Below are 27985 nucleotides of genomic sequence, written 5' to 3'. Positions count from 1 at the left end.
TCAGGTAAGATATATGAGCACTGACTGTGTCTGACTACAAAACTGATTCAGATCTGAGAGCTGATTTAATCTTTGTGTTTGACGTGGTTTGATTCAGAAATCATGGCAGAGAAATATGTAATCATTGCAAAAATAAATGACTTATCTAGACCGCACTGCTCTCATACTCTATTAACTTATAGTAAATACATTTTATATAATTAGGATAATTTATGTATTATTTTCATAATTATATTTATTTACCATTGGCTGCAGGTGAAAAAGACGTACTGTAAAATGTATTAAATGCATTAAAGTATATTTGTATTGTATTAAAAACACTCTTGAGTACATTTTTAATACATTTAATAGTAAGTCTTCTTCACCTGGGTTAGGGTTAGGGTTAGGGTTAGGGGGGGGTTATTCCCCCCTGAATATACTGGTCTAGGATCAGGATGTAACGTAAACGTTTCTTACAATAGAACTTCACAGGTTAATGAGATAGTATTGATATTCTTACTTGCTCTTCTAAAGTTGTACTTTCTGTTTACTCCAGAATAAACTAAATGACAAATAATATGAAAACAACAAGTACAACTTTAGAAGAGCAAGTAAGAATATCAATACTATCTCATTAATACTTGCCAGTACAATATTTCAAGCATTTAGATTTGCCGGTTGTTTTGGAAAGATGGATTATTTAAAAAAATGTGAAGAGAAACATCCTACATTTAAGATGTTTGATATTTCGTAATTCCAAGTCTTTGTGTAAATCAAACATCAATCCTGTTTATTTCTTTTACCTTCTGTGAATCGTGTTTTATTTATTTAAATACAAGCAAATGGTGTTGAAGACCCGTCCCCTGTTCAAAATGGCACTCCACTGATGAAGAATATCAGTGACTCGTCACCTAATCAGACTGAGACACCAACATAACATTATTTTTATTTATTTTTTATATTTTATTATATTTTTATATATATTTTTTTTTATTATTATTTTAATACTTCCATTTAAAGACAACTTGAAGAGAAGAAGGAAAACTCACATCGCTCACAGAAATAGTGTCATGATACCACGATTTCAGTAATTGGTAACAATGCTAGTGAAATTTAACCAATTTTAACTGCGTGAGAACATGCGTGGCGTGAGAGCGGTGTGGCTTGTCGGACATAGCAACAGTAACCCTCTGATGGTCTTCCTTTAGCAGTCACAGTGGGGGCCTTCCCGGTCATAAATGACCGGACACCTAAAAATGAAACTTCCTCCATCCCAGTAAAAACCAATGCAATTTATTTTTGTTCTATAATATTTATTCTTTTTAATTTAGAATTTTGAGACAATTTGATTGAACTTATTAATATTTATGCAATATTTATAGTCCATTTTTTGCCATTGGAAATAATGTTTTTTTTTAATTTATTTATTTTTTTATTCTATGCAGTATTTTCGGGTAAAATAGAGACTAGGCTTTCAGAAAAAAAATAAAATTAAAAAAAATTAATCAATTTATTAAACATAAAATTAAATAAAACATGTTATTGCATGGGTTTACCACTAGATGCCTGTATAGCTCTAAATGGAGATGTTTGTGAATTCTAGTTGTTTTTGGACCAAATTACTTACTTTTAAGATATGGATTGAATGTATTTTTTTAGAAATTCTCAAATAATACTTTTTGCCAAGGTTTATAACATTTTATTAATTATTATTTTAATAATTTAAATAATTATTATATTAATTATATATACATATATTAATTATAATTATTAATTATGTTATGTTTTTCACTCTTGATGTTTTAGAGCTTCACCCCTTCATAGCTGAGCACTTTTTTTCTGCATCGTGGCTGATTTGTAGAGAATTTTTGTGTTTTTGTCAATTTCCCATTCATTTCCTATGGGGGTAATTTTGACCGAAGACCAAAATCATGACTAATTTTTTTACGACCACTTAGCATGCTCGGATCATGAACTCAATTTTTTTGTGTGTTCACATACCTAATGCCAGAAAAGTCACCAAGTTTCGTAACATTCTGATGAAGCTGTGATTTTTAAAAATTCAAAACAGATTTTTGTAATCTGAATTTATTGGTGTGTATGTGTATAAACGTGTGTTTGTATGTGTGTGGGTGGGTGGGTGTGAATTTTTTGCACTCTTGATGTTGTAGAGTGTCACCCCTTTACTACGGTGTACTTTTTTTTAGAATCGTGTCCGATTTGTAGATTGTACAGACAAAAATTCAGAGAATTTTTGTGTTTTTGTAAATTTCCCATTCATTTCCTATGGGTCGGTCATTTTTGACCGAAGACCACGAGTGTGACTATTTTTTTTACGACCACTTAGCATGCTCGGATCATGACCTCAATTTTTTTTTGTATTCACATACCTAATCCCAGAAAAGTCACCAAGTATCATAACCTTCCGATGAAGCTGTGATTTTTAGAAATTCAAAACAGAAAATTATTCGGTCAGAAATGACCGAGGACCATCAGAGGGGTAACTAAAGGGGCCGGGTCTTTGCGAACGGTCAGTTGGATTGAAGTATTGGGAACGTGAGGGCCAGTCAATGGCATCAGTGCCTTCGTCATCTAAAAACTGCCTACACACTCCAGCCAGATGACACTGGGTATTATCATGCACCAGGAGGAACCCAGTGCACCAGCATAACGTGTGACAATGGCTTTGAGGATTTCATCCCAGTACCTAGCACCAGTAAGGGAACCATTGGCAAACACGTGGAGGTCTTCCCAGACCGTTACTGACCCACCGACAAACCGGTCATTCTGGATGATGTTGCAAGCAGCATAACGTTCCCCACGGCATCTCCAGACTCTTTGTCTGTACTTTGTTAAAGTTGATGAAGTATTTTGTATATGTTTGTTTAACGTTTAAAGGTTCAAATCCATTAAGGGATGATCCATGAAATATGACTATTGAGTCCTTGATCAAACTCTGAATCTCAGGAACTGATCATGTACAAACTGCACTGAACACTGTGGAGAAAAGCAGCAACAAAATGACAAATATGTGTTTTTGTCATATATTTTTATATATTATGTTCCATAACTGTTACTGACTTGCATTTTCAAGCTTTTTACTGGTATTAAGCATCTGAAGGGTTTGATCACACGTGTACAACAATATGCATTTTGTATTATAATGTATAGATTTTTTTTCTTCGTTAAATGTGCAAAAGTGATTTGAATTTTTTGTGTGTTATTTTTGGTAATTGTTTTCAGATAAGTAATTTCAGTCATGGCTTGAGTATTGTAATAGGCCAAACTTCTCACGAAAACCCCACGACCTCAGTAGCATCAGACTAGGAAAATGTGCTTTTGCATTTAGCCCAAATAAACTGTATTATTTTCTGGTTCATGTGATAAATACTTTTCTTTTTTTTTTATAAATAGTATATATTTGTGCATATTATGATCAAATACATTGTATATTTTGTATAAATTGTATATTGCGAGACTAACCAACAAAAGAACCCCCCGCCAAAAAAAAATTTTTTTTGGTGACATTTGTTTTAATGGTGGGGACCCCCCATAAGACTTGATTCAATTCAAGCACTGGATAAAGTGCTATTAAAACAGATCTGATTCACTCGTAACAGCTGAAGTCTTTTAATCTAATCTTTTGTATTTTCAAAAACATAATTTTATGATGCTGTTATGCAAATAATTTAGGCAGTAGGCCTACGTTAGTAAAAATAGTAGCCTAATAATGTTTTAGCTGTATATTTTGGAAAATCTTGCAGTGGATTAAAAAAAATAAAATAAATGCTGTATCAGTAAAACAACGAAGAATGAGTTTAATAATAATTTAATACGATTTATAACTTATGTTTTAAAAAATTACAAAAAGTGACACACTGCTGACATTATGTTTGTATTCCTCCAGAGGGCGCTCGACGTCAAACGGAATGAAACGGTGAGACTTGATTTGAGACTTGACGTTAATTTTCCACTGTTTTTAGCGTTAATTTAAAATACAGACACCCATAGGATCAGATCTTTATCATTAATTTCATCATCCGAACAAAAAGAAAATGGGTTTGTCAAAGATTAAGACTTTAAAATCACTTTATGATAAAAAAAATAAAATAAAATGTGTGTGTGTTTTTTTATTAATAATAAAATGTTTGTAGTGGTTAAAATATACAACAACTGACATTTAACCCACCATAGACAATAAGAATCAAACCCTTCTTCATACATGTGGAATGTTGTCCACAGTGGCGGATTTAGCAAATTGGGGGCCCAAGGCGAAGGTAGGTAGGCAATGGGCCCCTCCCCATCCAATCTTTAAAAGAGAACGAAAAAAATATGTACCACTGAATGGTGGATATATAGGCAGGTAAAGCTAATCTACGGGGAAGTAAAGGTTAGAGAGGAGAAAAAACGTCCCCTTTAAACCCTGCATACACTTATTTACTCCTAAACAGAAACATGTTACAATGTTTACATGGTACAATTTCTGGTAAGCTATGTTTTGTTTTGTTTTTTCGTTTTTTTTTTTTTTTTGCTTGACAAATTTCACCATTTCGATTCAATTCTTGTGATTTGATTAAATATTGACTCATTTGGATAAATATTAGGTAACGTTTCACAATTTAGGCACTTTTTCCTCAAGAAAAAAAAAGCCCTTATCAGCTGGTATAATTTAAGGTTAAAATAAATAATATAGCCTACACATATTTAGCCAAATACTCTCTATAGTTCTTTTTTTAGCCATGGCTTTCACGAGGTAAATGTTATGTGATGATTGTTCTCCAGCTGTTTTACCTCTTTCCACGGTTGAAAAACACTTATTGATTGATATTATGAATGAGGAATATACATTTCGGTAAGTTATACTGGATCTTTCAACATAGTTAATTCGTGTTTATTTAGATGATCAGTTCACGTGCCGTTATAGAAATCTGTCACGTCACATTAACCCTCTGGTGTCCTTCATTTCAGAGTCACACTCAAGACCTTCGGGACCAAATGTCAAAAATCATTTTATGATTTATAATTAATATTTATGCAATAATTATGACCCATTTTTTCCCATTGAATATAATAGAATTTTTTTCTATATATGATTTTTTTTTATTTTTTTTTATTAAAGCTGTATTTCATTTTAGAGTCAAGCCTAGGCCTCATGAAATAAATTTTTTAAATGAGATGGGTGCCATCTGGTGGATACACTGAGCATTTTTATCACGCAATAGCACATTTTTACCACTAGATAGATTTACAGCTTTCTGTAGAAAGGCTTGCGAATTCTAGTGATTTTTGAACATATTTGCCAATTTTTTTTCAGGTTGTTGATTTTTAAATATAATAACAGATTTACAAAGACTATTTTTGTATTTTTTGTTTGTTTGTTTTATACAAAAAATGTGTTTTCATATTTTTGACAATTTCCCATTCATTTCCTATGGGGGTCATTTTTGACCAAAGAGCAGAAGTGTGTGTGACGACCACTTAGCATGCTCGGATCATGACCTCAATATTTTTTGTGTGTTCACATACCTAATACCATAAAAGTCACCTAGTTTCGTAACATTCCGAAGAAGCTGTGATTTTTAAAAATTCAAAATAGATTTATGTAATCTGAATTTATTAGTGTGTATGTGTATAAAAGTGTGTTTGTGTGTGTGTGGAATGGATGTGTCTGTTTTGCACTCTTGATGTTTTATAGATTCACCCCTTCACTGTTGTGTGCTTTTTTTCTGGATCGTGGCTGATTTGTAGATTGTATGCACAAAAAAACTCTGTATTTTCACATTTTTGCCAATTTCCCATTCATTTCCTATATGGCGGACCATTTGGTCCCGAAGACCTTGAGTGTGACTATTTTTTTTACAACCACTTAGACTATTCAAATCCTGTCGCCAATTTTTTTTGGATGTTCATATACCAAGTACCAACAAAGTCACCAAATTTCGGACCATTCCGATGAAGCTATGATTTTATACATTTTTTTTATTTAAACATTTTGGGACCATTTGGTCCGAAGAACACCAGAGGGTTAAAATGGTAAAACGGTCTTAAATTTCGTAATAGAATTAGCAGAATCTGAGAGCTGAGATTTTTTTAAATATCATGATTCATAAGTAAACTGCTCAGTTTTGTCTGTCCTCTGCTTCACGATTTTTCTGTGCGTTGGACGTTGTTGTTCCTGATCTGTATCCCCAACAGTAGCCGTAAAAAAGTTTGTCATCTTTGGCAGCGTTCCCAAATACTTATCAGAGTCTTTTCACTTTTTCTTTTATTTGAGCCGCTTGGGTAACTTCGAAACTTTACATTTTCGCGTTTAGACTCGTCGTGCTCTGTTTGTGTATTTCCCAGTCCTCCTGTTACTGCGTGTTGTTTATCTTTCGCGCTGCGCACCTTTACGGACTTTCCTCCCGCTTCTTCCTTTTTTAAGCACCGCTTGGGTAGCTAGCTTCGCTTCATTTTTACTCTGTCTACTACTCTGTACACTCTGTCTGTCAATCACTTCTTTTTCTCTGTCAGTTTTTTGGCACAGTCTTGTCATTTTCGCAGATGCGCAGTTAGTGAGATAATGGAATAGTCCAATGTAGTGAGGCGGGGGCCCCCTCCTCCTGTCTGCGACACTAATGATTTGATGCCATTTTTCGCAAATGGAGTTTTAGATATAATAAAAAAAAAAACTTAAGCAAAAGTTAATAGGGCATTTTGGGGGCCCCAAGGTAGCTCGGGGCCCAAGGCAATTGCCGACCTTTGCCTAATGGTAAAGTCCGCCCCTGGTTGTCCAGAAATGTTGTTTGTGATGCTCAGAGATCCAGTCTGATGATCCAGAATCAACCTTTCTTTGAATTTCCCATTAAGAAAATCATCATATTCAGTGAATATGCTACTCTTTACATTTATTTCAGCTATATTCAACTCTTTTCAGCTTCAAACTCGCTCTGAATCTGAACATCATCCATTATTTCAGTAAGACCAGAGTTTAGAGTGACTGAATCTCCCTCCGTCGCTAACTTCATTTCACCTTTAACACCAAACCTTTAGTGAAGGTTTGATGAAGCCTTCACTAAAATACTTTTCATAATTTAAATGTAAAGTGAAGAACATTCTGCTGCAGTACAAAGACAAAATATGATAAATAAATAAAAATTGTTTAAATAAAATATTAGTGTGGTATTACTCTTATAGCATTTATATATTAAGTTTTTGTTCCATATAAAAAATCAGAGTTTAGACCTGAATTCAAAATTGATCTCACAGTAAAATCACAGTTTAATCATTTACACATGAGAATAGTGAGAATAGTTAAGAAACATTTTCTTCATCGGTTCACTGAAAACCCCATGATAGTGATGCTTAAAATGTCAGAAAACACTCAGATTGATCTGAAACACGACTGACCTGTGACATTTTCAAATGAATTCTGTAATAAATGTTACTGTAAATGTAATAAAACATGGAGAGACTCTTGAACCTCAGAGTGAGAAAACTTTATTGATAAAGGCAAGAAAAATACATATGACAAATGGAGAGCGGTAGTAGTAAAGTGAGATCCGTGTGTCTCTATTCATTTGTTTTACATGTCTGAGGGAAATATAAACAATAAAGCCCTTCAATTTATTTATTTTTTTAAATACCAAGACACTGAAAATGCAAAGGGAGAGCAAGCTTGAGTAATAAACTACATTTATAAGGACAAAAACACTAGAAAAACAAGAAATACACTTGAAGAACATCTGATGTTCAGCGTGCTGCTTTAGATTTCAATACTTCCTGAAAAAGATGGACATATAAAGCCATTAATCGAACAAATATTTATGCAAAAACAGTTTGTGAGAAATGACATCATCAGTTAGGTACCTGATGTGTGAATATGTGCTTGATCTTGTTCAGCTCTTCTGGATCTGATCTCATAAACCAGAACAATGACAGTAGCCACGCCCACCAGAGCAGAGAGGACCAATCGGATCACAGCTTCAGTAGGACCACAACAGTGGACAGAGTCTGAGGAATAAAAACATCAAACTGAGATCAGATCAGTCAATAAATGCTAATATCAGCACTGACTTCAACTAAGATCATCAGTGCTGTGGTACCTGCACATGTGTGACAGAGTGTGTTGATGTCCAGATGTGTGGTCTGGTTGCTGATGGGATTGTTCAGCACACAGCTGTAGGTGTTTTTATCCTGATATTCCACCTCCAGAGGTAGAGAGAGACTGATGCTGAGATCACACACACTGATGCTGGACAATACACTGATTCCTTTGTACCAGGAGAGAGTCGCATCACTCACATTCAACACTGATGAACACACCAATGAACATGATGATGATGATGATGATGAAGAACAGTTTCTACTGATGACAGGAACAGGCAGACGAGCTGTGAAACATGAGAGAATAAGGAGAAATCTGAACAAATAAAAAGTTCTGTTATGAAACTCTAGATGGCGTCTGATTGGTCCTTCATTAAATCCACATGATTCTCTATAGGGCACAGATGATTGGTTCCTGCTGTATCTGCTCAAACTTCAAATACTTGGTCAGCATTTGCATTAGCAGTGCGGCGCTCTTTCAGAAACCCTCCACCTTCCCCAGCTCCACCTGTATAGATCTGCTTCAGGTAACTCATGTACGCTATATACAGCAGCAGCATATCTTGCTCACAGCACACGACACATGTGTGTTTGCTCTGCAGCAGCAGAAATAACCAAATCTAATCAACAATCTGATTTTCGGTTCAATGTGTTGAGTGAGTGTTTATACGGTTTGTCATCTCAAACTATAAAATAAGAAAACATATGACTGGTGCTGAGCCAAAGACGGATGCGCTCTGCACTTGTCAAATCAGTGTTTTCAACCACATAATGTTTCTTTTAGGTTTCAGACATTTAAATACACATACAGTAGGTACAAGAAAAAAACATTTAGTAGTTTTTACAAGATAAACACACAGTTTACAAAACAGTTTGTAAAATACACTGATGTTGAAGCGGCAATAATGATAATTTCAGTTTGACAACATGTTTTATTCACATTTTAATGTGAATAAAATTTACGTGTGAAAAGGTTAATAAAAGAGAATATATTTGAAGGAAAGGACAACCCAGATCCAGCCCACATCTGGTACACGTGGATTCCACATATATACCACATGCGGGCCGGATGTGGGCCGACACTATGTTGCTGTCTGGGAAATGATTTCTACTCACCATACACAGAAACATTGAATTTTTTTGGTAAAAATGATTCTGCTCTAGTTATATGAAGTTTATAGATTCCAGCCTGTTCAGTTGTGATGTTTGTGATGGTCAGAGATCCAGTTTGATTGTCCAGCTTCAGTCTGTCTCTGAATCTCCCATCAGTGAAAGCTAGCCTTTCTTTTTCAGACTCCCACAGTATGTCATTTTCACGTAGGCCTATTTCAGTAAGCCCAGGGTTTAAAGTGACTGAATCTCCCTCCGACACTGACACTGACTTCATCTTATCTGCATCACCAAACACACATGGAGAACAAACAGGAACAGGGTTTGTCACAGATTAACTTTTAAATAACTTTATGATTGTTTGAGAAAGCAAATAGTATATTTCATATTTCAATAATATCATAAAACAACAGAATAGAGTAAAATGGTGTGTGGATATTATATGGAGTGATCAAAAAAATAAAAAGGTGAAACAAATATTTAACTCACAGTTGATAGTGAGACTGAAATGCTCACTCATTGGTCCGTTGCTATTTGCTCTATAATCTCCACCATGTTCAGTTCTGATGTTTGTGATGGTCAGAGATCCAGTTTGATCGTCCACCTTCAGTCTGTCTCTGAATCTCCCATCAGCAACATCATCATATACAGTGATGCTGTCATTATTTACATTTATTTCAGCTAGTAAATATTTTCCAAACCACCACCAAATTTGATTTCCATTCTTCATGTCATTACTACCAATGTTTAGAGTGACCGAATCTCCCTCCATCTTTAACATGCTTGAAAATCCTTTAGGACCAAACACAACTGAAGAACAGAGAGAGTTTGTCACAGATTAAAGATTTAAATAACTTGATTTCGGTTTGATGAAGCTTCACCAAAATACTTTCATTCTTTGAATCTGAAGTGAATAACATTCTGTAGCAGTATAAACAGAAACAATGCTGAATGAAATGTGTAATACTTAATTAAAACATAATTTTACATGGATCAGAAACTAAATAAAACAGATGTCACAATTAAAACGAATGCTGTTGGGTATTTTAGCTTCATATTTAACATATCCCTAAAAAATTAGTTTAGACCTGAATCAAAACTTTAAAAATCAATAACTTATACTTGTGAACAACAGTCAATGTTAATAATCTCTGACTAATTTCACCAATAATGTATTACATAGTACTAAAACAGAAGCAACTGAAGCCTTAAAACACATTTCAAACTCACCATCCAGACGCCACAAACAGAACAAAAATAATTTGAGAAACATTTTCTTCATCGGTTCACTGAAAACCCTACGATAGCGATCCTTAAAATGTCTGATGACACTCCGACTGATCGGACACACGACTAAACTGTGATATTTAGCTGGTTTAATCGTCTCTCAAAAAGTTGCAACCCCTGTGACAGTTTCCTTCATCAGAGGAAGTCATGCAAATAAAGCTGCTGCTGATCTTATATTTTCTTTGAATTCTGGCCCTGGATTGGTTCAGTGAAATGTTGCAAGAGTGTTGGATTAGAAGGGGTGGGCAAACTTTTTGGCTCAAGGGCCACACTGGGTTTTAAAATTTGACAGAGGGCCGGCCCAGTAGCAGATTATGAAACACAATCTCATGAAAGTGCCTATCTATACCACAAATTTTATTTCTCGTGCCATTTCAACCCGATCTCACGGGAAAACGTACAAATTTTACAAAGTGGCAAATTCGTACGAATTCATACGACCTCACTCGTACGAATTAGTACGATTTTTGCAAAATCGTACATATTTTACGAATTGGCCAATTCGTATGAATTCATACGAATGACCTACCCCTGACCCCGCCCCTAAACCTACCCATCACGTGGGTTTAGACAAATCGTACAAATTCGTACGAGTGAGGTCGTACGAATTCGTACGAATTAGCCATCTTTTTATCATTCGTACGAATTCGTACGAATTGGTCGTGAGATAGCGTTGGCCATTTATACGCCAAGAATGTTTTTTGCGTGCATATGCTACGCACTGTAAACCCCTTGGTTAGGATTAGGGGTGCGGAGTGCGTGCCTATTACACGCCATAAAGTGCGTATCATATGCACGCGAAAACTGCGTATCATAAGTAGGCTACTACAAATACAATTCGTGGTATTCGCACTTTCATGAGATCGGGCTGAGCAAACACATTTACGTTGTGGCAACGTCTGCGCGAAATTCAACAACTGAGAGACGACATTCTGACAATACATTTTTTATGCTAGATATCCCCCATTTAGCATGTTATGTTTTGAGGTTAATTTTTAATTAGTTAGATGTTAGATAATTATAGCCTATACTTTTAAAATATTGTTTATCCTTATTATTATTTAATGGGCCTAACAGTAAATTAGAAACAAAACACCTGCAAGTGTACACTTAGATGAGTAAAAATTACAGAAATTAATTCAACTTTATTAAAACTGCATATGGCAATCAATTTGCACTTCCAAAAGTCATACATTTGTGGAAAAAAACGAAATAAACGAATATACAAATTTATTTTTAAGTATACTAAAATAAAACATAAAAAGCAAAGGCAGATCAGAACCTTTCATGAACAAAACAGGTGTTGTGCCGAATTTCGACCCCCTGCCAAATTATTACCCCCCTCGTTGAAGTCAGTACCTGATTGCCTAATCCTAACCCCACCCCTAATCCTAACCTAACCCCTCCCCCACAACTAATCCTAAACCTACCAATACTAGGGGGGTAATAATTTGGCGGGGTCGAAATTCGGCACAACACGTGTGATAAAGGTCGGTAAACGGAATCAGTCAGGATACATCCACAAATCCAGAGGAGCAAAGAAACTAAATAGCAGACAAATCAAAGGAAAAACTAAACGGGTACGCAAGCGGTTACCAAACTTTTTTTTTCTCTGTGAGTTTCCAAAAAAGGAAAAAACATTAACGTGCAACAAGTCTATGCGCTTAAGTCGCTGTCTGTTTGGTTTCCATGGTGACGCGTCATTGCTTGTTACGTGACACACCGCAGCCACAACAGCGCTGAATGAATGATGATCTGCTTTTATGTCATTTTTCCTTTTTTTACATGTGTTAGCAATGGCATGAAATATCTGCTATTCCGATTGTCAAATATATGCAACGCAAAATATATATAACGCAAAGTATTGCAAGAAAAAGGCTAAATGAATGCGATCTTAAGACAATTTTTTTAATACTCGACGGGCCGGATTAAATAGTATGTGGCCCGCGGGCCGTAGTTTGCCCACCCCTGGATTAGATCCATATCTGGGCCCGCATGTATAAAACTTCTAAGAATTACTCTTACGAATAGTCTTAAGCTTTGACTTAAGTGTCAAAAAATTCTTAGTAAAAAGTAGGACTTCTCTAAGAGTAGGAGACTTTTATAAAGAAGCTAAAAGCAACTTTCAGTAAAGTCTAAGACTCCTAAGTACTGACTGAAGTGCTGCAAACTGGACTACAAGGATGTCAACCCAAAATGGCCGCCCTCAACCTCTGAATCAGCCAATAGTGAACCTGCAACGGTGAGGTCACTGCAGCATGACATCATTTAATGTAATTATAATAAAATAATTTAATTAAGACACTGAAACTTTAATTTTTCAATTATTTATTTATTTTTATTGCTTTGCATTGTGCAAAGTTGTCACATTATTATTATTATAGAAGTTATCACGTGATTATTGATGCTGTGGAGCAAAGGAAAATTGTCAGATTTACCCTTTATTCAAATAGTATTCAAAATGTGTAAAGATGTTGTAAGCTTATTGTGTAGTTGTGCCTGGAGTCAATTGTTTATTTGTGATAACACAATGAAACATTCCAAATTGTACAGACATAATTTTTAGCCAGGCTGTCATACAAAGAAATTATGAACGCATGAAAAAAAAAAGGGAGGACAATGAAATATTAATAAATGACTATGTTGCAGACAATGTATGATTTTTTTTTTCTCTCCTGTGAGCTTTTTAGTTTTTCTAAAACCTGTAGCTGTAGTTTACCCTTTGTCGTCACTCAATATTCAAGAATATCTGCATTGAAACCATTATTTGAGAATTGAACTGAGCTGGACGATGACATCACAATTTTATCCAGAGCGGCTGAATAGATAAATGAACTAAATAGATAACTAATGATTTTTTACAAAGGAAATGAAAGCTTTAGCGTAAGTTACGGACAGGGCCTACGCCAAAGAACTTTATATCATAATATTTGCTTGCAGGGCTGTTAATAAATGTATACTTTATTAGGTCATTTTGCCTCCCGAGTCTTTCTGGTAGAAATGAATCAACACTGAACTTACTTAAGCTGGACAATGACACTGTTTTCTTCTAGAGCTGCTGTACAGCCAAGACTAACTTTGTTGCATTATTTTCCTGTTATCTCTGTAAAGCTGCTTTGAAACAATCTGTATTGTACAAAGCACTGTAGAAATAAAGGTGACTTGAAATAATTTTGTTAGATAAATACCTTCACTAAGTTTAGTGTTTTGTTTGTCCCTCATATTTTAAAATATTAAAAAAATATAAATATAAAATATTTTCCTCATAATTTGATGGTTTAAGCAAACTTGTAGGGTCATACATTTTTTTTAAAAAACCTCTGAACATCACTTTTGGCCACTACTGTATATTTGGTGTGGTCAGTGCCACAACAGTGCTATTCAAGAGCCTGCTGGACTGTGGACTGAAGGGCCCGAGTCATCACAGGTGCACTACTGCATTTTTTCAGTCACCAAAAATATAATTATTACTTTCATTTAATTTCATTGCTATACAATTTCTTAAAGGTAAGTTACAAAAAGAATACCTTGATGATTAAACTTTTTTTTTATCATTTGATCAACATTATCATCATTTAACACCAATACATCATATTTTCGTTGAAAAGTGCTTGGCCGCCTCCTCTCTGCTGCCATCCTAACTAGGTTTGGAGACCTCTCCAGCTCTATTAAATAATTTACAAGCTGAGACCAAGTCTTAACACTTAGGAACCTTTATACATACAGACGGTTGGTCTGGGAACGCCCCCGGGAACGCCCCGTCACGTGATGTGAATTTAGCCCGTGGGGGAAAACATTGCCTTCGCGCTCATTGAAATACACGGGACAATCATGCCGAAGAGTTGCTGTGTCGTTTTCTGTACCGCCAATAAACAAACAAATTATGAATTGAAGTTCTACATTCTTCCTAATAAACACACAGAACCGGAAAGAAGGACAGGGACTTGTAATTTTTGAGATTACTGTGTGATATAGTAGTGGGTGTTAAACTCGTATTAGGCAGTGGGCCAGATTTGTCTACATCCCTTACGAAAAAGAACTATAGTAATCCTATAAGATTTCTATAGTAGTGTATAATACTTCTGTGATGTTCTGTAATACCTCTATAGTACTTATATAGTATGTCCCAAAATACTATAGTATTCCTATAAGATTACTATAATATTTTGTCCCAAAATACTACAAGATTCCTAGTTGTTTTTCATAAGGGATGTCTCATTCACATTAGCGTTATCAGCTGAAGGCTCGCTTGATAGGCCAATCGCGAACCTATGTTCGTAGAGTAGTTCGAGGTCTACACTCAATACAGACTGCAGTCTGTGAGTTAGGGATAACTGTCAGCACAGTCCATCGGCAACTTCGTAGGCTACTACTGATCACCGTTTTACAAAAGGATTAATAGTTTGGAGTGATGCATACGTACAATTGGTAAGTGACAAGGTTTTATGGAGTTATAGTATGCAACAGGATAATGTTACCGCTACAGCTACCGCAATGTCTTACCTGGAGATTCAACCAGATAACAAAATATGTCTGGAAACGACACCTCCGGCCATTTGGTTGGGTCATTGACCCAGTTTTTAATTAAATAAGGGCAATCATAACCTATTGCAGTTAATTTTGCAATGTACCGTTGCCGGTCGGCAGGCGTCAATGACTCGCAATACCACATTTTTGTCATTCAAATACACACGATGTTCGCAGTGTTTTTCCCCACACCGACTCCACCCTCGCCACGCCAGACCACGCCCCCAACTATGACTAGATGCCGACTGTATGAATGAATCACACTTATTCTTAAGTTTAGGAATAGTAAAATGACGTCATTCTTAGAATTTTGACACACTTGAGACTTAAAGGCACACTATGCAAGAATTGTACCTTAATATAACAGCTTCAAAGTCATTTCGGTGGTAAACAAACTCATAGTAGGGCGAATCATCATGGTAGTAAAGCTTGGGGGGGACGCCGCTGGAAAAACCAGCAATGCAAGTTTGAGAGGGGCGCCCCGACAAATCTCGCAAGAATCACAACTTGGTTTACGGCAATGTAAAGGCCCGTACACACCGGGACGAATTTCGCGCGCGATATTCGCCGACGTTTAACGCCTCGTGACTAAACAAAGGGCGCCAATGTGAGTGTGCACACCGACGCGAAAAACGCCACGCGTAAAAGCGTACATTTTTTTTAAACGCCTCGGGTTCGTTTTTTTGGTTTGACGCGCCGCGTCAAAAACTATCCGACCAATGAGATTGGCGCTTTTGCTCACGTGTCTGGAGCTTCTGAAGTTAAAGTAAAACACAACTTGGGGGCGCTCAAACACAAAACGGTCTTGCCGAGCACACATACGTAACAGCGAAGAAGATATACGCCAAGTAGCGTCTACACTGCCCATAGACAGACACTGCCGGGAAGAAATGACGAGGAAGATGCAAGGCAAGATGAATGTAGAGCTGCTGGTCTCGTTGGTGTCGGAATAAAGAACTATATGACAAACGCGACAGCGACTACAAAAATCTTGTTAAAAGAGAACTGTTATGGAGTGGTATTGCAGAGTATAGACTGTTATGGAGTGGTATTGTGGAGTGGTATTGCAGAGTATAGACTGTTATGGAGTGGTATTGCAGAGTATAGACTGTTATGGAGTGGTATTGTATTTCTGTTTTACATTAAGCGCCATCTAATGTCAGGGAATGAATTTGCATGTTCACTCGGCTCATCGTCAGCGAAAAACGATTGGGTGTGAACACAAAAAACGCGCTGAAAAACGCTGGCAAATAACGCGCGCCGATATTCGTCCCGGTGTGTACAGGCCTTAACGGTGTATTTACGACAGTGCTACAAGTATTCTACAGCGACTCTAGGGGTCACTGTTTGACAAAAACACAATTCTTGCATAGTGTGCCTTTAAATTTTACTCTGAGTGGCTTTATACATATGGCCCCTGGAGTCAGAAGTGCAGTCAATTTAAGACAAAGGCCCCTGGTGTTTTATTTTATGTTGTGAGCATCAAATCTGTTTGACCTCTGACCCTTTTTTGGCAGCACTTTATTCAGTGTAAAGATGTTTTGTATGGAGTAGAAGATTAAAAGGTTCATATCAGCAGCAAAAAAGATGGACAAATGCTTCACAAACTAGTGACACAGAGAGAGAGAAAAAACATCCAGCAGAAGCTGTTTATCCACCCAACAGATAAAACCACATTTCTGTACAGATAAAACAGAGGAAACCCATTGCAGCGTCCAGTTAGGTTTGAGTTCGTGTTTGAGATCTCAGGCTTTTGATTGCAGACTTTGTTATCTTGGTGAATCTGAGCAAAATAACTCTTGAAGCACATGCAAGTTCTCGGTCTTTTCTTCTGGGGAAACGGAGAAGCGTAGAGGCCTGGATACATTTTTTTTCAAATTCATGTTAAGTTATGATGGGCTTACAAACAATAGGCTAATTCTAAGATTGTACCTGTAATGGTAACAAAGGTTGGGAAAAAATAAACTGAAATGATTCATCTTTTTAGTGCACGGACATCTCCAACATGACATCAAAGTCTGTGAAGTTCCGAGCGCCTCCTGCTGGATGAGCCGTTGAGAGGAGAAACACTGTCACAATCCTGGTGTTGTGACAATGTTTCTCCTCTCAACGGCTCATCCAAAATATGATGTATTGAAGTTAATTGATGATAATGTTGATCAAATGATAAAAAAAAGTTTAATCATCAAGGTATTCTTTTTGTGTAGCAAACAAACGAAGGTTCAGAAGAAGATAATTGCAATACGAAGTTTAATCCAACAGTTGAGACACACATCTAACGTGAACGAGACCGAGCAGAGAATGAGGCCCCGTTTACACGATGGGAAAACGCAGATATTTCCCTGCGTTTTGGCCTGTCATTTACACGAAAACGCCGTTTTTATCCCAGAAAACGATTATTTTTAAAAACTCCGGCCAAAGTGGAGATTTCTGAAAACGCCGGTTATGTGTTGCCGTGTCAACTGGGAGAAACGGGGTTTTAGGTTCTCAAACGTCACATTATGCGCCAGAAAATGCTTACGTCATGTGAGCGCCCTATGTTTAGAGTTTGTTCCATACTGTCTATGAGTTTGTTTGGCTACTATTTGATCATGGATGCTGTTAAAGTGGTACTCATTTTTACTTTTGTGAAAACGCTTTTGGCCTGTTTGCATTTGCTTCGCTGTCTGTCCACACGAACGAACCTCGCGCCATGTCTATTGTTTTGAAAGGAACAGGAAGTCGCTCGTGCTATTCGTCGTTGTCGATTTTGAGGATTCTGATTGGCTTGCATGGCTTTATCCTTCTCCTTACACTGCCGCCCCTTTGTATTTATGCGGGTTGATGTAAACGGCAACTGTTTTTGAAAACGATATTGTGTGCACGATGTTATTTTTGAAAACGGAGGGGGAGAAATATTCGTTTCTCTAAATACCCGGCTATGTGTAAATGTGGCCTCAATGTGAGGGTACAACAATTAGGAGCACAAACGAGACTAATCAATTAAACAGCTGAAACCAATGTAAACAAATGAGAAGCAGGAAAACTGAACATAGGAATTCACAGACAGTGATGACGACGCGCTTCTACAGTTATTAACATCATACATTTATCAAAAAATATACGTTTATAACACACTATACTTTGTGCAATATGTCCTTGGCATTAACAGATCCGGCCCACATCTGGACCGTGTGAAATCCACATGAAAAGTAGATACTTTTGAGTGTGTAGCAGAAGAGTAGATAAGCTTTGGGACAGGCTACTATCATCACATCATTGCGTATTTAACGGTTGTTCTCTGTCGCTTTACATGCATCCTGTCACGCAAACTGACCTGTCAATCATCTTGTCAAAGATAAAATCCTCCACATTTCATTTCCTACCGTATCGGAGAGAAATGCATAAGCACTTTGATCTGCAGTCGCTGGTCTTTCTTTCATGCAGAGAACTCTCCTCATATTAATGCATCATTAATGATGCTATTAACTTAATGATGCTATTGGTATCAGACATGTTTTGTATTTTTTTATTACTTTTTGCTCGTGTTTGTAGTTCCTCCTCAAAAGCGCAGTGGGTTGTGGGTAATATTAGCCTTTAGTGTGAGCACGAATCCACACTTCGAAAATACACCGGGAATAGTAGACCATCTGGGGACTTCTGGCATACTCTTTTCAACATACTATTGTCACAGCCCCTCCTCTGCTTTGCAGGGGCGGTTCCTCCTGCAGGCAGAGGAGGGTCGTTAGTGATTGGAGCCACCTGGGCTCAGGGTATTTAAACTGCTTCACTAACCACTCTCTCTCTCTCTGCTCCTCCAGGTATGATCCTGTTTTGTTTGTTCCTTTATAGTTATGTCTTAGCTTTTCCACTCAGTCATGTACACACACAGATTCACGCATCCATGCATTTTACATACACCTTACATTATGACATTCCCACACCTCATTTCCTTTTCTTTGTTTAAAGTTAATAGTTTTGATTTACAATAAAGACAACCTTTTTGATTGGCCTATACTTCTTGTTGGTGTCCCCTCATTTTTGCCACAGGCCATGAGCCAGCTTGTGACAAATGGGGGCTCGTCCTTAAGTTAAAAGTTAATTGTACTTTAGTTTACTTTAACATTTTGTCATAGTTGATTAATTTTTATATTTTTTGTTTAGTTTTTTTGTTTTATAATTGATACATTTGTTTATTTGCAGTTTGGTTTATTGGATTATTGTTTTGTAGTTAACTTGGGTTCATTTTGTTAGTTTAGTTTAGATTGCCAAATTGTTTTTGAGGGGATGCTTTGGTTGGGCCAATATTGTTGGAGAGAGCGTTGAGAGCCATGTGTTCCTTTTGTTTAGTTAGCTTTGTAGCTAAAATTGGTTAGCAATTCACTCTGGGCCTTTTCTGGATTTTTTGTTCAGGTGGGAGTCCTCTCCTGTTGAGGTTTATCAGCGAGTGTCAATAGGAGGCTCGTGGTGTTTTTTTTGTAGGTGGCAGTGAACGTGGGTAGAGCTTCCCTTTCCCTTTTTCCCCTACATCGGCTCGGGAGCACCTCCGTGGATGTGGGGGGCCACCAGTTTCTGGTTGTCTTTTCCACTCCACTGGTTTTGTGTGCATAAAACCCCACCACATGTGACTGCACGAAGACCAGGGGCCAGTTAGTTAGTAGTTTTTGGAGGATAGTGGGGTGTGGCTCCTGTCCTTAAAACCCAGACTGGCAGCAGGTGAGTTGTATAAATATTTTTTGGGGCATTTGTAATGGTTGTATTGGTTGAGGAAAATGTCTTCCTTTCTGAGTAGTTTTGTTCAGGCTCCTTCAGAGTTAGCTCTAGATTTGTGTACTAAGGAGCAGTTAATTGAAATAGCTGAACATTATCAGATTGAGATTATTGATAAAAAAACCTAAAGAGATTGTTAAAGCTGGATTAAAGCAGGGTCTTAGGGAAGTGGGTATTTGTTGGGGTCAGTCTGCTAGTAGTGAGGGTGCAAGTTTTCAGTCTAGCCCTTCATTAACTTTTGATCAGCAGAGGGAGCTTTTGCAAATGCAGTTAGAGATAGCACGATTGAGAAATGCAAATAGACCAGGAGTACCATAGTTTGATGTTTCACAGAATCTTCGTTTGTTGCCTAAATTTGATGAGTCAGATCCAGATTTATACTTTACTTTATTTGAGCGTATTGCAGGAGCCAGAGCTTGGTCAGATGTGGACAGGACTATGTTGTTGCAATGTGTACTTACAGGTAAAGCACTTGAGGCTTTTTCAGCACTTAGTCTAGCTGACAGTAAAGTGTATGATAACGTTAAATCAGCAGTTCTGAAGGTCTATGAGCTTGTGCCGGAAGCATATCGTCAACGCTTTCGTTACAGGAAAAAGTTAGATTCACAAACCTATTCTGAGTTTGTTCGTGATTTGACTTCTGTATTTAATCGTTGGTGTACAGCATCTGAGGTAAGCACTTTTGAGGGTCTGTCAAACTTGATTGTGTTAGAACAGTTCAAAAATTCTGTATCTGACCAGGTTGCTACATACATTAATGAACGTAAAGTTAAATCTCCAAGTGATGCAGCAGTCCTTGCAGACGAGTACAGGCTAACTCATAAAAGTCATTTTGAGTCAAACAGTGACATGCACCATGCAAATAACTTTACTCCTAGGAATAGTAGGTCACCTTTTTCTGGAGCTTTTTTCCAAAGGCCTCAGCAGAAGTTTGGTTCTGGAGGACCTAAAGCACCAGTTAATGTTAATACCTGTCGCTACTGTTTAGTTGAAGGACATTGGAAGAAAGATTGTCCTCTACTTAAATAAAAAAAGTCAGGTCAAGTTAAACCTGCTATGATGGTAGCTCCTGTTACAGTCTCTGACCACCAGGTTGAGTTTTTTCAGCCACTAGTTGAGTTTGGTTCTCAGTCTTCCCACTGTGATTTTTCAGCCTTTATTTCAGATGGTATAGTTTCCCTGGTAGATGGCAACCAACATGTTCCAGTTAAAATCTTAAGAGACACTGGAGCTTTGGATTCTTTTATTCTGGAATCTGTTTTGCCGTTCTCTAAGGGGTCTGATACTGGCAGTTGTGTAATGGTACGTGGTATGGGTTTAGTTCCATTCTCTTCTCCTTTACATGAAGTTACCCTAAAATGTGGTCTGGTAGAGGGTGATGTAGCTGTTGGGGTTAGACCCCAGTTGCCAGTAGAGGGAGTCCACATGATTTTGGGGAATGACTTGGCCGGTAGTAAGGTGTGGGCAGATGGCAAATTAAACATCTTTAAGAAGCAACTTTCAGTGCCCCGTGAATGTGTATCTCCAGATTGTAGCAGTGTGTCTCCTGAGGTGTTTCCAGTTTGTGCTGTTACTCGCTCTCTCTCGTAAGGAAGTTGATAGTAAGACAGAATCTTGAGTTGCCAGTTAAACTCCAGACAGAACAGTTGACTAGTTCAAGAGATTCATTGGTGGCTGAGCAAAAGGCCGATACTACTTTGGTTGTTCTGTTTGATAAAGTTGTTCCTGATTCAGTGGTGAGGAATAGTGCTCAGTGTTATTTTCTTCTTGATGGGCTGTTGGTCAGGAAATGGATTCCACACTGTGGTCAGGGTTTAGGAGAACCGGTGTTTCAAATAGTTGTACCTAATACTTTGCGAAATAAAGTGTTGCAAACTTCACATGATGATGTGGCAGGTCATATGGGTGTTCGTAAAACTTATGATCGCATACTCCGTTATTTTTTCTGGCCACGTTTAAAGCGGGATGTAGCTCAGTTTATTAAAACTTGTCATACGTGTCAGCGCACAAGTAAGCCAAACCAGGTTGTAAAACCAGCACCTTTATATCCAATACCAGCCATAGGGCAACCTTTTGAGCATCTTATTATCGATTGTGTTGGGCCTTTACCACGGTCCAAGTCAGGTCATAGCTACTTGTTAACGGTTATGTGTCAAGCAACTAGATATCCGGCAGCTTTCTCTTTGCGTACTATAACTTCTAAATCAGTAGTTAAAGCATTAACTCAATTTATTTCAACATTTGGGATTCCAAAAATCATCCAGTCAGATCAGGGGTCTAACTTTACCTCACATTTATTTGCTCAGGTTCTCAAACAGCTTAAAGTTAAACGCAACAAATCTACTGCGTTCCATGCCCAGAGCCAGGGAGCTTTGGAACGTTTTCATCAAACGTTGAAATCCTTGCTTCGTGCTTACTGTACAGAACTGTCTGCAGATTGGGAGGAGGGGTTACCTTGGCTGCTACTAGCTGCTCGTGAGGCAGTACAGGAAAGCACAGGGTTCAGCCCAAATGACTTAGTGTTTGGTCATAAAGTGCGTGGGCCTTTAGCAGTGCTGCAGGATGGTTGTTTGCCTGAGGAACCACCTCGGAGCCTTATTGACTATGTAAATGGTTTTAGGTTGAAGTTGTATAGGGCTGGTGAACTGGCTAAAGAAAAACTAGAAGGTTCTCAAAAGAAAATGAAACCGAGATATGACAGACAGGCTGAGCTGCGTGAATTTAGTCCCGGTGATCGTGTACTCGCTCTTTTACCTCTTGTAAGTTCACCTTTTCAGGCAAAATACTGTGGTCCTTTTACTGTGTTGCGCAAAGTGTCAGATTTGAACTATCTTATTGAGACCCCTGGTCATAGGAAGTCCTCTAAATTGTGCCATGTGAACCTGTTAAGACGTTATCATTCCCGTGATCTAAGCAAAGTTGAAGGCACTCCAGCAGTGAGGTCAGCCTTGACTGCTGCTCCAGTCATTGAATCTTGTGCCTTAAGCTTTGTGGAGGGGGGAGAAGAAGAGGTAGTTGTGGTTTCGGATGAGGTTTTGCAGGGTCGGCTGAAGAACTCCCAGACTTTGCAAAACCTTGGGGTTTTGGTAAATCATTTAGACTCCGAGAAACGTGATGAATTGGTAACTCTTATTAGAAACTACCCTGTTCTGTTTTCTGACACCCCATCGCAAACCCACTTAATTAAGCATGATATAGACATTGGAGATGCTAAGCCTATCAAACAGAGATTTTATCGTGTATCTGAGGAGAAGAGACTGAAATTGGAAACAGAGGTACAGTATATGTTGGACAATGGTATTGCTGAGCCATGTTGTTCAAATTGGGCTTCACCCTGTCTTCTGGTCAAAAAGTCTGATTCCACTTTCAGACCCTGCACTGATTATAGAAAAGTAAATAATGTTACTAAAGCAGACCTTTACCCTCTTCCTAGGATGGAGGACTGTATTGATCAAGTTGGGTCAGCAAAGTATGTTAGCAAATTTGATCTTTTAACCCTTTCGCACGTACGTTCTAAAATAGTCAGACTGGCAGCCTGGCGTGAGTTTTTTTCTGCGACCGTTATTTTGCAATCAATCGCGTTCTAATTTCCATGGAGACGCATGAACCTTGTCACGTGACATTCCGCAGTCACAATGGCGCACACGATGGATAACCGTCTGCAGGTGAGTAGTTTGAATGTTTCGCTTTATTTTTTATTCAAAACCTCTCAAATTATTTGTTTGCGTGTACCGAATATGGCTGATATGGTTATGTTTATGTTTCCCCCCCCACTGCTTTGAATTTCGCTTGCACATGGTACTTTGCATCTCCCTCACAACAGCCGCGTGACAATCGGTGAGTAACGTTAGGCTATATTGGAGTTTTTAATTGTATTCTGAAGCATCTAGAGTTATTTACAAGCATGCAATAAATATGAATAAAGAACGTAAAACGGACAGTGCTCAATAATGTGGTCGTTCACGTCATTACGGTTTGTTTGTCAGTCAACGCGCTGTTTTGCACATTGCAAATAAATATGTTCAGTAATCCGTGCATTCAGGAGGTAAAGTTGGGGTTCAGTTGAATTGATACGTTAGTAACATGAATACCAAAGCACATATTTGACGGTAAACCCTTTACATCGATTTTCTTGTTTGTTTTAGTTAATATTGTTACTTAGTTTTATATCTCTCAATAGCAAAGCAGAGAAAAGCTACATGGTATGACATTGTTAAATTATATTTTCCTATATACAAAACATTTGAGCAAGCTGTGTGACCATATATGTATATATATATATATATATATATTTATTATTATTATTATTATTAGCTTGCTCAAATGTTTGTTGGAAATATAATTTAAAGGGATAGTTCACTTTAAAAATGAAAATTCTGTTATCATATACTCACCCTCAAGTTGTTTCAAACCTGCATGAATTTCTTTCTTCTGCATGTCAGTAACCAAAGAGTTAACTGGAGCCATTGACTTCCATAGTAGGCAAAAATATATACTATGGAAGTCAATGGCTCCAGTTAACTGTCTGGTTATTGACATTCTTCAAAATATCTTCTTTTGTGTTCAGCAGAAGAAAGAAATTCATACAGGTTTGAAACAACTTGAGGGTGAGTATATGATAACAGAATTTTCATTTTTAAAGTGAACTATCCCTTTAACGATGTCATACCATGTAGCTTTTCTCTGCTTTGCTAGTGAAAGATATGTATAGTATAAGTATTATTCATACAATTCAAACGTATGACATTTGTTAAAAAGAAATCACAAAATGTACACATTTCATGTATGTTTTACTAAATCTATTTTAATGTAAGTTCAATTTTTTTGTTTAATACAATACGTTTATACTTACTAATATAATTACAAAACAGATAACAAATATATTTACAATGAATAACAATCAAAACAGTATCATCATAAAAAAAAATCTATAAATGTGCTCTGACTTTTGATTAAAAAAAAACATTTTTAAACAAACTATTATACATACCTTAATACTTAATATAATTACAATAAATAATAATTAAAATAATATCATCATAAATTAATTAATATACTCTGACTTTTTACATGCTTAATAATTCTTCAGTGTGTGGTACTCCTCAAAACATGGGACAGCACACAAGGGAGTGTTGCATGGCACACACATGTGCTTGGTGAGGCGCCTCTGCTTGCCCTTGCGTGTGCTGGAGAGGCAGACCTTGCAGTGACGCCTGGTCTTGCTGCCCTGGGAAGTGGTCTGAGGGACTTCAGATGGGAAATGCCTAGCTGTAAGGCGCAGAGGAGTGTCCAAGGCAGGACGCCCTCCTTTAGCTGGACACCGCAATGTGCTGTACTCCTCCAGCAGCCCTCTCATCAGGTTCGTTCTGAATTGTAGGGAGGTGATTTCCTTTCCTACTCATAGTAGAGCACATCAATAGGGAGTGAGGAGAATAGAATAGTATGTGACAGTGTGGTCTGTTTATTATTGTGAATTTGTTAACACTTTAGATTACATTAATTAAAAATGTTATCACATTTTATCTTGTTTATATTTATTATTAGATGATTTGTATCCATTTCTCACCAGTAATTTGCCGATAGACGATGTGGCTGTTGAGTAAAACAGTGTCAAGTACATGAAAAAAGATTTTCTTGTACCACTTGGTAGACTTTCTGGCGCATTCATGAAAACCAGTCATCATATCAGCTTTGTCAACTGCCCCCATCTTTTTGTTGTACTCGAGCACACAGACTGGCTTCATCCTTGGCTGCCCAGTGACGTGATCCAGCTTCCCTGTTGCTGCCATACCAGTTGGGTGGACTGTGGTAAGGACATGGACATCCCTCTTGTCATGCCATTTTACTGCCAGCTGTGACCCATTCTCTTCGAATTCCACCTCACCTTTTTTCATCTTACAGGTGAACTTTGGCATCCCTTTCCTGTTTGCGCGCACAGTCCCACAAGCTCCAGTGCCAAGTGACAAGAGGTGCTGGAAAAGTGTGGGACTAATGTACCAGTTGTCCACATAAAGAACATGACATTTTCTTAGGTAAGGTGCTAGAAGTGTCATCACAACGGACCCAGAAATCCCAAGTCCTGGGTAATGTTGGATGTCAGTGGTAGATCCGGTGTAAATGATCATGTCCTCCACATAACCAGTTAGCACATCACACAAAACAAAAAACTTGACCCCAAATCTGTGCCGTTTGGAAGGAATGAACTGACGAAATGCCAGCCTGCCTTTCCACTTCATCAGCGACTCATCCACACACAGATCCCTGTATGGCACAAAAATGCGACGAAAGGAGGAGGTGAGAGCAGTGAAAATGTTTCTGATTTTTTTCAGCGGGTCGTTGGAAACTGCTGTCGCATTGTTTGCGAAGTGAAGACAGCGGAGGAGCAGAAGGAAGCGATCCTGTGAGAACAAAGACCTAAAAAATGGGGTCAAGAGCATGGGGTCTGTGCTCCAGTAATCACGAAGTGATGGTTTTTTTTATCACCCCCATTAGGAGAACTGACACTAAAAATGTGTACATTTCAGGGATATTTGTTGGAACCCATTTAACCAGCTTTCCTTTTATTTCCCTTTCTTGTAAGTCAGAGGCATAGCGGTTTGTTTCCTCCACAATTTCTCCCATGACATCTTCTGTGAGGAACATTTTAAAACAGTTGACCTCACTGGGTGATTCTGGTGGATTTTGCACACCACAGAGCTGGTTGTCAAAATTGCCTGGGCCAGGAGGATTAAAAAGGTTGGTTGCCTTCCATAACAATGAGTTTACCTCTTCTGCCTCATTTAGGACTGGTGTCGTCTCTTCATCTGCAATGTTGTCTAGAGCTTCCAGATTTGGGGGAAGATCTTCATCACTGTCACTCTCTGCCTCGCTGTCAAAAATCTCCTCATCAGAATTAAAAAAAATGTCCTCAATTTCCTCATTTGTCAGTTTTCTTCTTTTATATACATTTTCTGTCATTTTCTCTGAAGTTGGTGAGCTTGATTAAAGTTGTGTCTTTAAATTAGAACAAATGCGAGTGTGAGGTAACGGTGACGTCAGCTCTACATCACTTGTCAGCGGGAAAAAAAAACTTGCAATGCATGACAGTTAAAATCTTTTTTATTTTTTTATACAAAATATTTACAAACTTGTAGTTATTAACATCGTTAACAATATGTAAGGGAACTCCTAATGTGGTTTTAATACTTGGAGAAAAAAAGATCATGTTGATCGGTAAGTTTTCACGGGCTATGGGCGCCGCCATTATTTGTTTACAATACTGATGGAGAGTCGGACTCGGAGCCTGCTGGATTTACAACATGCAAGATCATCCATGTCTCCCGAAATATGTGACAGTAACCCCCGCTTCACTGCATCTCACGCGCTGCTCCTTCTCCTGGTGTGAATGCACTCATTTAACATGCACGCACGCCGGAAAAAATACGCGCTGCTCACGAGTCTGACACTTGCTGTGTGAAACGGCCGTTTTATCTACAAGGTGTGTTTGACTCGAATAAATATTAATGTTACATGTTTAAAAGGTTATTTTGCTGTTATAAATATTAGTGTGCAATAATAAACTATATATTTGTTATTGTGTAATGTAATTTAAAGTGAATGAAACCTAAAATAAACATTAAAATACACTGAACAGTTGTGATAATGATGAGAGCTGAGAACGTCCGTCTCTGGCTCAGTGCCAGTCAAAGCGGGAAAGCAGTGAAAGCAAAAGTTTGAAATTTTGAATTTAGCAGTTGATCACGTCATTCACTGAACGTTCTAATCACACCGGTGTGATCGTACGCTCCAGGGACCAGCCTAGACTGATCACACCGGTGTGATCGTACGTGTCAAAGGGTTAAAGGGATATTGGCAAGTACCCCTTACCAAAAGAGCTTGTGAGATTGCTGCCTTTGTAACTCCATCTGGTTTGTTCTCTTATACAGTTATGCCTTTTGGCTTGCGGAATGCTCCAGCCACCTTCCAGAGGCTGATGAATCGGGTGGTCTCGGGTCTGGAAGGGTGTGCCGTCTATTTGGACGACGTAGTCGTCTACTCGGACTCCTGGGAGGAGCATGTCCAGAGGGTGCAAGCCCTGTTCGAAAGACTGGTGTGGGCCAGGTTAACTATCAATTTGGCAAAGTGCGAGTTTGCCAAAGCTACAGTCACATACCTAGGCAAAGTGGTTGGTCAGGGTTTTGTTTGTCCTGTGGAAGCCAAGGTTCAGGCTGTGAAGAAGTTTCCACAGCCCTCAACAAAGAAAGAACTG

The 27985-nt window shown here is 37.9% G+C and overlaps 2 protein-coding genes and 1 long non-coding RNA gene across 4 annotated transcripts in view; 1 reads left to right on the top strand and 2 right to left on the bottom strand.

The window, feature by feature from the left end:
- LOC309476166 (SLAM family member 5-like) overlaps nucleotides 1-27985 on the bottom strand; it is a 222374-nt gene that overhangs the window by 82840 nt on the left and 111549 nt on the right. The window lies entirely within an intron of this gene.
- LOC309476089 (CD48 antigen-like) lies at nucleotides 7443-10506 on the bottom strand. Its single transcript, XM_082139252.1, has 6 exons — nucleotides 10405-10506; nucleotides 9664-9984; nucleotides 9181-9456; nucleotides 8064-8351; nucleotides 7828-7971; nucleotides 7443-7740 (listed from the first exon to the last, which is right to left on the bottom strand). Exons 1-6 carry the CDS (start codon nucleotides 10454-10456, stop codon nucleotides 7724-7726), a joined length of 1098 nt encoding a protein of 365 aa, XP_081995378.1. The 5' UTR covers nucleotides 10457-10506; the 3' UTR covers nucleotides 7443-7723.
- On the top strand, nucleotides 23228-26652 carry LOC309475568. Of its 2 annotated transcripts, XR_014197734.1 has the most exons (4): nucleotides 23228-23402; nucleotides 23561-23574; nucleotides 24827-25545; nucleotides 25639-26652. It is a non-coding gene; the product is annotated as an uncharacterized lncRNA (long non-coding RNA). The 2 variants fall into 2 exon arrangements; XR_014197735.1 differs by having other exon boundaries at nucleotides 23228-23574.

This window comes from Leuciscus leuciscus (assembly GCF_965113295.1).
Source record: "Leuciscus leuciscus genome assembly, chromosome: 15".
Classification (NCBI taxonomy): Eukaryota; Metazoa; Chordata; class Actinopteri; order Cypriniformes; family Leuciscidae; genus Leuciscus; species Leuciscus leuciscus.
This window is presented reverse-complemented; position numbering and strand designations above follow the sequence as displayed.

Coding starts and splice junctions, on each gene's coding strand:
- LOC309476089 (XM_082139252.1), bottom strand. CDS start 10,456: ATGAAGAAAATGTTTCTCAAATTATTTTTGTTCTGTTTGTGGCGTCTG. Junction 9,985..10,404: donor CTGTTTGTGGCGTCTGGATG/GTGAGTTTGAAA, acceptor TCTGTTCTTCAG/TTGTGTTTGGTCCTAAAGGA. Junction 8,352..9,180: donor ATTCAATGTTTCTGTGTATG/GTGAGTAGAAAT, acceptor CATGTTTCACAG/CTCGTCTGCCTGTTCCTGTC.